At 43.5% G+C, this 13952-nt stretch overlaps 2 protein-coding genes across 2 annotated transcripts; both read right to left on the bottom strand.

The window, feature by feature from the left end:
* Positions 1–664: 664 nt before the first annotated feature.
* LOC118591620 (leukocyte immunoglobulin-like receptor subfamily B member 3) lies at positions 665–7765 on the bottom strand. Its single transcript, XM_036200076.1, has 11 exons — positions 7605–7765; positions 7077–7361; positions 6055–6357; positions 5123–5419; positions 4597–4899; positions 3284–3403; positions 2893–2968; positions 2777–2808; positions 2484–2536; positions 1114–1269; positions 665–1031 (listed from the first exon to the last, which is right to left on the bottom strand). Exons 1-11 carry the CDS (start codon positions 7762–7764, stop codon positions 921–923), a joined length of 1896 nt encoding a protein of 631 aa, XP_036055969.1. The 5' UTR covers position 7765; the 3' UTR covers positions 665–920.
* Positions 7766–8028: 263 nt separating this feature from the next.
* LOC118591098 (leukocyte immunoglobulin-like receptor subfamily A member 6) lies at positions 8029–10679 on the bottom strand. The gene is made up of 6 exons (XM_036199183.1): positions 10604–10679; positions 10095–10379; positions 9651–9953; positions 9250–9339; positions 8612–8914; positions 8029–8327 (listed from the first exon to the last, which is right to left on the bottom strand). Exons 1-6 carry the CDS (start codon positions 10677–10679, stop codon positions 8029–8031), a joined length of 1356 nt encoding a protein of 451 aa, XP_036055076.1.
* Between the last annotated feature and the right edge of the window lie 3273 nt (positions 10680–13952).

The following is a 13952-nucleotide window of genomic DNA, read 5'->3' as shown; positions in this document are numbered from 1 at the left end:
CTTTCTAAGGGGCCTTGACTAAAGGACAGTGGTAACTTTGGTTATACATTTTCATCCAAGACCAGACTTGTTGGCCAGTCTGACACTTAGGCCAATGTCTCCCAGGAGTTGAAGTTGCAGCTTCTGAGGACAGAACTCTGCTTCCCAGGCAATGGTTATCCTCCTAAGGAATCTGTTTGAAATTTCTCAAGTTCTCTTTTCAAGCATTGTCTGACTTGCCTCTCTGCTAACCTTGTTCATTTGCCCTCTGTAAATATATATAAGGTAGTCTGCTTCTTAATAAATTTGCTTAATAAATATTCAAGACCTTCTAATCCAACTACTGCCTCCATCATCTTTATTTCTTATCCCTGGCTTTCTCAGTCCCTGTTTGGGACTATTATTCCTCTGTTTCAGACAAGTTCTGATTTTTCCAGTTTCATAGTACAATATGCTACAGATATTTCATCATTCAATTTAGAGCTTTATTGAAGTATGATTTATAATATGATATATAGAGACATAGACACACACATGTATATATATATATATTCAGAGAAATTTTTTCTAACTTTGTACATACCTATTCACATGTACATGCAATAACAATGAAAAAGGTCATGAATTTGAAAGAAAAGCAGAAACCAAAGAAAAGCACAAAAATAAAACCAGAAATTTCCTTCACTCCTGCTTTCTTCCATTTTATCCATTGAGTACTTACAAAATATTTGCTTTATTTATAAAATGCATGGATATTACTTATCTCTGACTACATAATCAATTGAGTCCCCACAGTTAACAGTCTCTGTGCAATATATCTGCAAAATGGCTGTACACCTGTGACATTCTATTTTCTGTTCTCCCTGAGTCCTACCTCCCCCAAAGAATATAGAGGCTGGATCGCCCTGGACCTGGATCTCCCTGGACATCAGAGTAGTGTCTCAAGTGGGACTTTTTGGCCTGAGAGATGCAAGGTTCAGCTGCCTCTGTCTTGGAGTCATGATGTGCAGCTGGGCATAGGTCACATCACAGAGCTCCTTGGATGCAGTACTCTGGAGTGGGAGAAGGTAGAATAATGTCTGTGTTCAGCACTGGGGGGGGGGGGGCTAGGGAACTGGAGAGGTCAGGACCCACCTGATGGTCTCTCTCTTTGTCTTCTTTTGCCTTCCTGTCCTTTGAAGCCAGTAATTCCTTTGGCATGAGGGAAGGAGAGGTGGACTCTGCCCTTCTGAGTCTCGAGGGTTTCACCTGGGCATACAAGTCTTTAGGGTGATCTTCTTCATGTTGGCTCTGCAGAAAAAGAAAACAAAGCACAGGGAGTGTATACTGATGCCCCAGATGCTCTACTCCCACTCGATTTCTATGGGGTGGAAAAGTAATACTTTAGACATCTAAGTCAAACCATGCCATTGCTGATGATGGGGTCTCTGGAGCTTCCTAAGACCTCTGAGTGCTTGGCAGTTTCTTCCTGAACTTCTGACATATTCTCCATGCAAGGTGATCTCACTCCATGGGCTCCGTTTTTTAGAAAGAGAATGTTCCTTCCTACATAACACTTGTACCTGCCATGTCCTGCCTATACCAATCCATCACATGTTTCTAGTATCCTCTCCACTCAGACGTCTGTTCAGAAGCCTATTTTCAACAGTCCCTTTAAATTCACATTGATGATGTTCCCCACACAACCACAATTAATTCCCTCTAATTCATTTCCCTCAAACACTTTACAAGGCTCAGTCTCTGTGTTGTCTTCATCATATTTCATCCTACACCTTGTCCCAGTGTGTGGAATTCTGTTCTCTCTGTATCTGCCACCCCCAGAGGAGGCAGTCAAGAGCAAGATCCCAGAAATTGGAAGATGAATCAAGCAGCAGATGGGTGGCTTTGCAAATATGAGTGACCGAGTTACATACCCAGTGCCCACACTTTTAAAAAAGCCGAGCAAGAATGCATATGCCTAATACCCAAGCACTGGGGAAGGGAGACTGGTGTCCAAGGCTCAATGGTAGCAGTCTAGCTAATCAATGATCTTCAGAGTCATTGAGGGACTCTGTCTCAGAAAATGAAGTAGAATAAAATAGAAGAAGACATCAATTATTGACCTCTATCATCTACCTGTTCTTATACATGTGTGCACACAAACATTGTCAGGTGCAGGGTTCTCATATATTCATAGTTTTTGTTCACTTGCTTGTTAGTAGTGTCGATAAGATTAAGCCTTATGCATTCAATAATCACCTTACCATTGACCTGGCTTCAGACACTTACATATTCTTCTGAGACCAGGATGCATGCTAGCAAGCAGAGAGATGCTGTGAGGACAGAATGTATGGCCACATGGTCAAAAGTAAAGAAAGAAAGTGTGAGGACATAGCACACAGAAGACAAGTGTTTCCAAAATCAAGAAGCCAGCTGTGTGTAATGCTGAGGGCTGAAAAAGGACAGTGATTGATCCCAGAGTAAACTGGGTCATATGTTCATAGCATTGTGGAAAACAGTCTCACCATAACATCCAGCTCCATGCTCTCTTTAATCGGTGTGTCCTTCACAGTGGCATCTGTCATAACAGAACATACAGGTCTTCCCCTGACCAAAATCCTAGGACTTCTCGCCTCCCCAGTAACCTGTCCTCTCCCAGATAGCAACAGAGGAATGGGAATGTTGGGAAATGGTCCATAATGAGTGTTTGGCAAGTGTCATAGAGACTTGGTGACTCAGTGAAGTTACCCAGACCCTCCATCACCCCTGTGATGCTAAACCTCAGACATTTCCCTCCCAGGGGTCCTCTTTCTCTCACACAAGATTTCTTCCTGGATAGCAGCAGCTGGGCTAGATATGGAGAGAAAGGAAGTTGTCAGGTGGCAGTGAGGGGAGTCAGGCAGGTTGGGGTCTAGGTTGCTGGCCTTGAGTTACCTCTTCTGGATGCCTCTGTCCCTGGTCACTGGCTCTCCAGCTCCTGCAGAATGTTGCAAGTTGGTGGCTGTCTGGACTGCAAGAAAGAGAAGAGTCTCAGTCATGAGGGTGGAACATCCTTACCTAGTACCTTTAGGGAAGGAAGGGAACTTCGCAACTCATTTCATATGTGTATGTGTTCAAATGTTCCAGGAGATGGAATAACTCACATGATACTTGATACTGCACAAGTTTCAAGATCATATTGATGATCTGAGTTTCACAGAAGTGTTTCTAAAGTGATGTCTCCCTGTCTGGGCTTTCTACAGGGCTGGCTTGCCTAGTCCCTGCTTGAGTAACCAACAGGGTATGTACTACCCCCTGAGACCATGACCACCCACACCCTACTCACCTCCCTTGCTGCGTTTTTTCTGGTGCCTGTGTCTGAGCAGAAGGAAGAAGGCAAGAAGGAAGAGCAGCAGGAGGAATCCCACAGAAACCCCAATCAAAATCTTCTCGCGTCTTGCTAGTCCTGGGACACAGGTGACATGAATGAGTACTGGTGTGAGAGGCACATACTGAGTCTTTGTATTCACTACCTCTCACCCTCATAGCCGTACAATATGAGACTGACTCTCACTCATCACTCCAGACAGTTCACCTGCTGGTCACCCAGCAGGAAAGAACATTGCTGAAGACTGAACACAGAAAATCCAGCCTTCAACCTTATTCCCTACTCTGGAGCTAAACTGCTAAATGGAAGGAAGGAGCCTGAGTGCTCTGAACTGACTGTGTCACATACGAAGGTGTCACAATCACAATGTCAGATGGGGCAAGACAATTGCAGAAGTGGTTTCTAGAGAATTTCTCTGTATGAGAAGGACACAGATAAGATCAGCACTAAAAGGAACTTAACATCTAGTCCAGAGCACACTTATAGAAACGGAATCACACAGGAGAGGTGCTTGCCCATGTGAACCTCTCAGAAAAGACTGCATATCCCCCATATCTAGATTGAGTCCCTGGACCAATCCTGGAACAGAGTTCTAGTTTAGAGCTCTGTGGTCAGATTCCATGGAGTGAAGGACTGGTTTTCAGGGTATCATGGGATGAGACAGGGAAATTGTGGGGAGTTACTTCCTGCTCTCATTCACATGATTCTCTCTCCTAGGATAGATCTCAAATATCACTCTTTGCCAGGATGATTCTGTTACATCCTAGGTCTGTAAGCCTCTTTGGTTCTGGGGACCATGTTGAGCACACTGCTAGAATTTCAGCATCCTGGTCAACATGCAAGCTGATACAGAAATAGAGACTTACAGGGCCTGAGAGTTTGCACTGGGATGGAACAAACTCCCTAGACAGGAAAATCTAGCACTTCTACTGGTATGAGTTTTGGGGCTCCAGGAAAGTGTTGGTAATAGACAATGGAAGAGGGTGGTGGGGAGAAATGTGGTCTAACTATCTCAGCTCTTCTCAGTCTCACATCCACATTGAAGCCTTTCCAGAACCTTGCAGCTGCCTACCTGGAGCATTCTGAATTTCCTTGAAGAAGGTAGAATGGGAATTAATCGAGGAATCCCACTTTGCCTCTGTATCATTGGCTAGTAAACCCTTTATGATTAGCCATGCTTAAGATAAATCTACTACCAACACAGTCAAGAGCTTTCAAGGTCAAGTACCCAGTGTTATCCTCTGATCTCACACATATCACGGTCATCTCACCTGAGACTATGATCTCCACAGGAACACTGGGTTGTGACAACAGGTAGGAAGATGAACTTTGAGAACTAAAGCACATATAGGTACCCCCAAGCGATGGGGTCACAGCACTCATGGAGAATTCTGCCTGATATTGTGAATCTTGGAGCTTCGATATTTGACGCATGTGGGAATGCAATGCACCCTTCTTGACCAGAAGGAAGCTGTATACTGGGATTGATGATTTACACAACAGGGTCACTTTCTCTCCTGAGGACACAGTGGTGCCTGGATGCACTGAGAGGTTGGGTGTGACAGAGTGTTGTCCTAGAGAGAAGAAGGATGAGTGAGAGGCTACAGTCATTGTTCTGAGACTCCTTTTCATTACCTAATCTCTGTTTCCCTGAATACCATGCATCTACTTCCCTCTACACAGATTTGTTCCTCCTGAGATGATGATCTTCATCATCTTGACCATCAATCACTGGCCTCCTCAAAGCTGAGCCAGTTCAGAGTCTGAGTCCATGAGAGAATGCACTATGTTCCTCACCTGTGATCAGGATATCCAGAGGGTCACTGGGGGCTGACCACTCAGAAGAGATGCTGTATGAACCATGGCATCTATACCGGCCACCAGTGGTGAAATTCACAGAGTTGAATGTGAAGTTTGCCTGAGACTCTCCAGCCTGGGAAAGATGGCCAAACATCTGTGGGAGATCACTTCCACCCTCCTTGGAAAGAGCAAATCTGTCATAACTCATGTCTGAGCAACACTGGAGAGTCAGCCTCTCTCCAGGTGCCAGGAGAGGTCCCTGCTGGCTTAGCAGGGAGGGCTTCCTGGATGACCCTGGAAGAAGGATAGGTATAAAGGCATCAGGTCAGCTCTTACTAGACATTCATGAGCTGGCTAAATTAAGTCAGCTGGACATAAGCTAGAGTTACTGGAGAAGAGGGAACATCAACTGAGAAAAAGCTTCAATAAGATTAGGCTGCACACAATCCTGTATGGCATTGTTAGATAGGAATTGATGGGGGATGTTACATTCCATAGTGTATGGTACCAACCCTGGGCACATAGTCCTGGGTTCTACATGAAATCAGGATGAGCAAGGCAGTAAGCAGCACCCTTCCAGCACTTCTGCATCGACTCCTGCCTCCAGGTTCCTGCCCTGTTTGAGTTCCTCTCCTAACTTCCTTTGAGGATAAACAGTGCTGTTAAAGTGTAAGCCAATTAAAGCTTTTCCTCCACAACCTGATTTTGTTCATGGCATTTATTTTCAACACTAGGAACTCTAACTAAGACAAATCTCCTTCTTATTCTGCTCTGATAGTGTCTGACAGTATCATGGTCTCTCATAATCTGGGTGATAGCAGTCAAGAGATCCCTTCAGCCATCATGACTAGAACCATCTTTAGTGCAGCAGAGCTAGTAATAAAGAGGTCTCATGTCAAAAAACAGTTGAATGAATGAGATTTCCTCACCTGAGACAAATATCTCCAGAGGGTTACTGGCCTCTGACCAGACATGTGGTCTACTTTGCAAGTATCCATAACATCTAAAGAGCCCACTCTTGTTGGATGTCACAGGGATCTCAGGAAACAGAGCCTGGGACTGCCCAGTGTGTGTGTACTGTGCCTTGAGGAACCTGGAGAAATTCTGGTCTTCCCCAGTTAAAATGAACCAATCATATCCTTTTGATGAGACACACTTGAGAGTCACATTCACACCTGAGGTCACCACAGGGCTGGACAAGGCTGACAGAGTAGGTTTACCATGGTAGAAGCCTAGGAGAAGATGATGTGTCATGTTAAATGATATATTGTCTCCAGCAGCTGAGCTGTGGGTGAAAACATTTGGGAGATATATTTCTTGAGGGAAATGTAGAGTATATGATGTAATTGGTCTCACAAAAAAACATGATAGAAATCAGGAATGCTATTCATGCGGTGTGTTTGCTCAATTGATGGAATAAATACCTGTTTTCCATCAAGAGACGTGGGAGTGGATCTTGTTAATAACTGGGTAACCATTTTATCTGTAGCTCCAAACCTCACCTGAATACCCCATAATGTTTATGTCAGACTCTTTCTCCCTAGACTTTATCATTACAGCTCAGTTAATAAAGCCCATTCTCAGGGAAGATGTACTTTATAGCCTGCTGACATTTACACTATCTCAGTCAGAGACCACACCAGATTAAAGGCCCTTTAGCTATAGAACCCATCTTCATGGTCACTTCTGAGTTGAGTTTTGATACAATTACGTCTAGTTGTTCGCTGGAGTTTCTATTACACCAGGAATCTTTTTTTCCAAATTTGTGCTGTGTTTAAATTTGCTTACAATCAACCATCTTGTGCCAGATATTTTAGAAGTGTGAACCAGCAACTACTATATCAGCCCAATCTAAGTTTTCCTTATGTGGGTCATTTCCCTGCCAGCAGCAGAGCTTTCAGGGACCCACACACAGAAAACGTGAAGACTATGACCTTTAGCGTCCACTCACCTGTCATCACCAGCTCCAGGGGGTCGCTCTGCTGTGTCCAACCAGCAGAGTTATAACAGTAACAGCTATATCGTCCTGCATTATGCGCTCTCATGGACGGGATGAAAACCTTGGCCTTGTGATCAGGCACTGGTGCAGTTAATCTGTCCCTGGGTGCTGGGCTTCCTTCTTTATACAAGAAATATATTTGAGTTTCCATGGTTCCCTCACACCAGATTGTCACAGGTTTCCCTGAAGTGATCAAAGAGCCTGGCTCCGCCCAGATGCTGGGTTTCTGGAGGGTTCCTGAAAAGAAGTAGGTGAGAGGTATGTGGGATTTTAAACAGTTGTACAATGAATGCAAAACTTGGATTTGACCCTTGAACAACAAAGGACACATAGAACCATGTGAGGATCCATCTTTCTCTGCAGTATGCTTACTGTATCAGTGAGCTCAAGAACCTGTCCTTTCTTGTATTCATCACACAGTAGAACATCTAGGGGAAATATGTTTCAGTGTCATTCAACAGAGAGCTGGAATTTCCTCACCTGAGACTAGAATCTCCAGGACGTCACTCCCTTCTGACCACACTTGAGGGTTGCTTGTGTTATAGCCATAGCATCTGAGCCTCCATCTTTGGCGGGAGGTCAAGTGATGCACTTGGAACCTTGCAGAAGACAGCCCAGTATTTACATTCTGTGAGCCCATGGAGATGGAATGCTTCTGCTTGTTCTTAATTAAACTGAACCAGTTGTGTCTCTGATTTGAGGTACACAAGAGGGTCACAGACTGTCCTACGGTTACAACAGGACTGTTCTGAGCTATCAGTCTGGGTTTGGTGGAGACTCCTAGAAGAGATCAACATGGAAAATTAAATGAGCTCATACCGTCTGCATTTTCCCGTGAAAAACTGATGAGTGGGAATACATTCAGACCAGACATTTTAAGAGGCATGCCTTGGGATACAATTCCTCATATGCGTTCACCTGTCACCACCAGCTCCAGGGTGTCACTGTGCTCTGACCACCCAGCAGAGGTGTAGGAGTAACAGTGATATTTCCCTGCATGCAGCATTGTCACAGATGGGATGGTGAATTTTGCCTTATTGTTGTCATTCTTTTGGGTCTGTCTGTCCCCTGATTCTTGGTCTCCCTCTTTATGTAGCACATACATTTGGGTTTCTCTGGACCCCTCACACCAGATGGTGACAGTACTCGCTAATGTGATCAGAGTGCCTGGCTCAGCCCAGATGGCGGGTTTGTGGAGGGTCCCTGCAAAGTAGAAAAAAAAATATGAGATACATTTCTTAGGATACTTGTGCAAAGGTTAAACTTGTAAATGACACTTAAGCTGATAGGCAAAGGCAGAGGGACACATGAAGATCCAATCTTATCATGGACTCCTAGGTTCTACTGTTATTATCCACCCTTGTCTCCACATTCTGTGACATTGGATTTAGGAGCTTGTGTTCACTAGCCCACCATATATCAGATCCTTCTTTGTGATGCTTTGTCAAATCAATTATCATTCAGAGGAAAGGCTAGGGTTTCCTTACCTGATACTAGGAGCTCTAGGTGGTTACTGGGTACTGACCACAGCTGGGGGCGGTTCCAGTAATAGCCATAGCATGTGAAAATCCATCTCTTTTGGGGATTCACAGGACCCACAGTGAACAGGGCCCAGGAGTGTCTGTAGTATCTCTCCTGTGAGTCCATGTGCCTGGAGAATTCCTCGTCTTCCGTAATTAGAATGAACCTGTTATAGGCATGCTGCGAGGAACACTTAAGGGTCACATACCCTCCTGAGGTCACCACAGGGCTATGCTGGGCTGACAAGGAGACTTGGCTGGGATAGACTCCTGGAGAGAAGAGGAAACCAGTCAAGTTTATTCGATATAGTATGCATTTGCCACTCTTACTGAACTTGAGAAAGGGACCTCAAAGTTAATGAATTCCCTTTTTCAAAGCAGGTCCTGAGATTAGGGATGAGTCCAATCACCTGTCACCACCAGCTCCAATGTGTCACTGTTTTGTGACCACCCAGCAGAGTTGTAAGAGTAACAGTGATATTTCCCTGCATGCACTTTTGTCACGGAAGGGATCGTGAATTTTGCCTTATTGTTCTGATCCTTTTGGGTCTGCCTGTCCCAGGGTTCTGGACTTCCCTCTTTATGTAGCACGTACATTTGGGTACCTTGGGTCCCTCCACACCAGATGGTAACAGCACTCTCTGATGTGATCAGAGTGCCTGGCTCAGCCCAGATGGTGGGTTTGTGGAGGGTCCCTGCAAAGAACAAGAAAAAAAATGTTTGTATGCTAAGACAGTTGCACAAAGAATTTCACACTTGCAAATGATAGTAATCCTGATCTGCAGCGCCAGAAGGACACATGAAAACCTCATTTTTCCCTGGACCTACTGCCTTCTACTTTTAACGTCCATCCTGGTTTTTGAACCTTAATCACAGCTGTATCCCAAGTTCTGTGACATTGGGCTCAGGAGCATGAGCTCATGAACCCACCACATATCAGGTCCTTCTCTGTGACCTTGTTTGTATGTGCAATTGTAATTCAAAGCAAAATCTAAAGCTTCCTTACCTGAGACCAGGAGTTCTAGGCTGTTACTGGGTACTGACCACAGCTGTGAGCTGTTGGAGTAATAGCCATAACATGTGAATCTCCATCTCTGTTTTCGAGACACAGGACCCACTGTGAACAGGGCCTGGAATACACCAGTGTATGTGTTCTGTGAGGCCCTGGGCATAGAAAAATTTTGATCTTCCTTCACTAGAATGAAACTGTTATATTCCTCTTGTGAGGAGCACTGAAGAGTCACATAACCTCCTGAGGTCACAACAGGGCTGGGCAGGGATGAAAGGGTGACTTTGCTGGAGTAGACACCTAGGAGAGAAGAGGAATCCTCCTAAGTGGATTTATATTGCTAACCTGGCCACCCCTGTTCCAGCACTCTCAAAGGGACCCCACAGTGAATATACTCATTTCCTCAAGACAAATCCTATTGTTGGGGAAGGGTCTTTTCACCTGTCACCACCAGCTCCAGGGTGTCACTGTGTTCTGATATGCCATTAGGGCTCTTATAATAACACCAATAGTGTCCTGCGTCATGACTTCTAATAGATGAGATAATGGACTTGTTTATTTTTTCAGTGTCTTCATAAGCTGTTGGTATCTGGAAATCTGGATTTCCTTCTTTATAGAGCTTGTATTCCTGGGCATCTAAGGGTCCTTCACAAATTAGAGTTACCTGCTCCCCAGTGGTTACCACATTACTTGGCACAGCTCTGAGTGTGGGTTTAGAGAGGACCCCTGAAAACACAAAAAAAAAAAAGAAAAAGAAAAGAAAGAAACAACAACAAAAAATGGAATTTTGGTCAGAAGACATTCTGCTTAATTCCAAGCTTCCTGTCACAGGACTTTGCAGGAAACACCAGCAACAACCCATACCATCTCTTCTCCATCTCTTTTCTTCAGAGGTGAACTTTGATCCACACTGAGAATGTACACCTTAGAAAAGCTGGGAAGACACTCACCTTTCAGCACTGGGTTCCTGGCACCCACACTCAGTCCTGCAAGAGAGTTACCTGTGAGTGTATATACTTGAAGCATGAGCAGGACTTCTACTTCCAGATCACTTCTGAGCTACTGAGACACCCTGATGGATTACTGCTCAACTGTAAGGTAGATTACTTCTCAGAACAGAATTCTCTCTCCAAAACTTCATTTCTCACCAAGACAAAGCAGAACTGTGAGAGTGGGAATCATAGCATCTTCCAGTTGCAAAAGTTTGCAGATGGTTCCTCCTCTTGCCAAAACAACAGACACAAAGTATGTTACCAGTGCAGTATGGTGTCCCCTTGTCATGAGTATATATACAGGCAGACCTTGCAGAAAAAAAAAGGGAACTGCTCTTTCTAGACAAGTGGTTTTTGTCCACTGTTCTGAAGGGTGGGGCTCCAAAGCATGTGGTATTTGTTCCTGTGGGTTTCTTTGGTTTTGGTTTTGTTTTCTGACAGGAAGTCTCCTGAAACTCTGGAACTCTGGCAGGTCTAAATCTTCTCCCCCTTCTCCATCAGCTTCCTGTCTGCTAGGTTTACAAACCCACATATGATTGTGGTCTCTTCTTTCAGACCATCTCCCATATACCCATCTGTATGTGCTTGTATGGTCCTCTTCAATATTCCTGGAATCTTCCTGAATCAACACCTTCAGTTGAGGGTGCTCAGAGCTGATCTTTTCCTGTCAGAGTTATTGCTTGGTTCTCTATCATTTCAGCCAGATGACACTCATAATGCTGTAGGTTCCTTATCATGGACAGTTTCCTACCCAGCCATAGATATGCTTTGGGTGTTTTGTGAGAAATCTTCTTGGGGATACATGAATACAATGGCTGCTTCCCCAAGAAGGTTCATCAATGACAGAGACAAAGACATGATACTATCCATATTAAGTAGGTGACACAATTAGTTTTATAAGTGATCCTTAAAGGGATATGAGCAAACATTTTCAAATTTGTTTCTGTTTTTGAGACAGGGTCTCAGTGTTTCCCTCTGGATGTTCTTGAACTCACTCTGTAGAAAAGATGGACCTGACTCATGAAACCTGAAGGAAGAATTCTCAGTTTGACACTGGAGTGTTAGCATCTAGCCTTAATCTGCCTTTTGTGATGGGTACCCCTGTCTTTGTACCTTCCCTTTGAAGTTTAACCTGAGAGTTTTCCTAGAGGAACAAAGCCTATGCAAACTTAATAACAAAACGCCAACTCACCCTCCCCCCAAAAAAACTATGGTAAAACTGAGAATTTGCCTTTCGCATTATCCATCTTGGGACTTAGGTCAAAGACTTTTATATATAAAACTGACTTGTTAAAGGTATGATTTGTAAAACAATAAAAGGATTCTTTACTCACCAAGGGTGTTTCTGTCCATAGAAGTGAATGCAACCTACAGCCTGAAAGGGATAAAAATTCATCCTTGATGTGCCTTTGTACAACTTTTCACATATCTGCCTGAACCTATACCCACATTCAATATACAACATATTAATGCCCAATGTGGAGCTAAAAGAAGGACAAAGGATTCCAGACATCTCTGAGAACTGAAGGAAATCACTCTCAGGATTAGCAGGGGTTCATGGGAAACTTGTCTTCTATGGAACAACAATACTGTAATTATTAAAATGACTGCTAAATGGAAATGTAGTGAAAGTGAAGGAAAATAGCTTACATAGCTCTTGGTATTAATTAAACAGCACTGCCATTAATTTCAGGCAACTCCTGATGTTCAGTTATAACTGAAGATATGGAAGCAAGTGTTGAGAACTTTGAGGAGAGCTCATCAGAAAGAAGAATCAAAACCAAGCTATAGTAGAGCTTGAAGTCAGGGATGGTGATGCTTCCAGAAGATGTTTTATTGGACAGGATTGTTTGAGCTATCCTGGGTTGTTTTTTTGTTTTTCCATATGAAATTGGATATTATTCTTTTGAGGTCCACTTCCTAAACATAGCACCAGTAGCACAAACACTGAGAGCAACAATTAATAAATGGAAGCTCCTGAGACTGAGAAGATTCTGTAAGAAAAAGGACATGATAAATATGACAAAATGACAACTTATACATCAGGCAAAGATCTTCATCAACTCCAGAAGTTGGCATCCAAAGACATAAAGAACTCACAAAACTAGCCATCAAAATACCAGACAATCCAATTAAATGGGCTATAGATCTAGACAGAGAATTCTCTTCTAAAGAATCCCAAATGGCTGAAAGACATTTAGGCAATTGTTCAACATCCTGAGTCATCAGGGAAATGAAAATAAAAGGACTCTGAAATACTGTCTTACAACTGTCAAAAAGGTTAAGATTAAAAACACTGAAGGCAGCTTATGTTGGAGAAGATGCGGAGCAAGGGAAACTTTCCTACACTACTAGTGAGAATGTCAACTTGTATAGCTACTTTGGAAATCAGTATGGTGACTCCTCAGAAATTTTGGAATCAATCTACTTCAAGACCAAAGGATACAATGTTTGGGCATATATCCACTGCATGCTCAAACATACCAGAAGAACATTTACTCCACAATTTTCATAGAAGCATTATTCATAATAGCAAGAACCTGGGAACAACCTAGATGCCCCTCAAACAAAGAATGAATGAAGAAAATGTGGTATATATACACAGTGGAGTATTACTCAGCTGTAATTGAAGAATGACAGCATGAAATTTGCAGGCAAAATGGATGGAACTAGAAAATATCATCCTTAGTAAGGTAACCCAGATTCACAAAGACAAACAGTATATGCACTCACCCATAAGGGGATACCAGAATACAACTGACAGTTTCAAAGAAGCTAGCTAACACAGAGGACTCTAAGAGGGATGCATGGATCATCCTGGGAAAGTGATGTAGATGAAATATCCTGAGTAAATTGGGGATCAGGGGTACAATAGAGAGTAGGGGATAGGAGATGAAAACAGGAGGGAAAGTGATGGTTGAGCTGGGGGAGGGATGGCATGGCAGAGGAAGGAAAAGAGATATTCTGAAAGGGGGAGACATTGTTGGGTTATGGAGAAAGCTGATGCTAGGGAAATTCCCAGGAATCCACAAGGCTGACCCCAGTGTAGACTACTAGCAATACTTGAGAGGGTACCTGAACTAGCCTATCCTGGATATCAGATTGGTGAATACCCTGTCATCATAGAGACTTAATTGAGTAACTGATGGAAGCAGATGCAGAGATCCACAGCCAAGCACCGGGCTGAGCTCTAGGAGTCCAGTTGACGAGAGGTAGGAGTGAATTATGAGCAAGGGGGGTAAAGATCATGATTGGGAAAAATACAGAGAGAACTGAAACTAGCTTGTGGAACTCATGAACTTTACTT

Source organism: Onychomys torridus, chromosome 1, assembly GCF_903995425.1.
Source record: "Onychomys torridus chromosome 1, mOncTor1.1, whole genome shotgun sequence".
Lineage (NCBI taxonomy): Eukaryota > Metazoa > Chordata > Mammalia > Rodentia > Cricetidae > Onychomys > Onychomys torridus.
The sequence above is the reverse complement of the archived record's forward strand: the minus strand, read 5'-3'. Positions and strand labels throughout refer to the sequence as shown.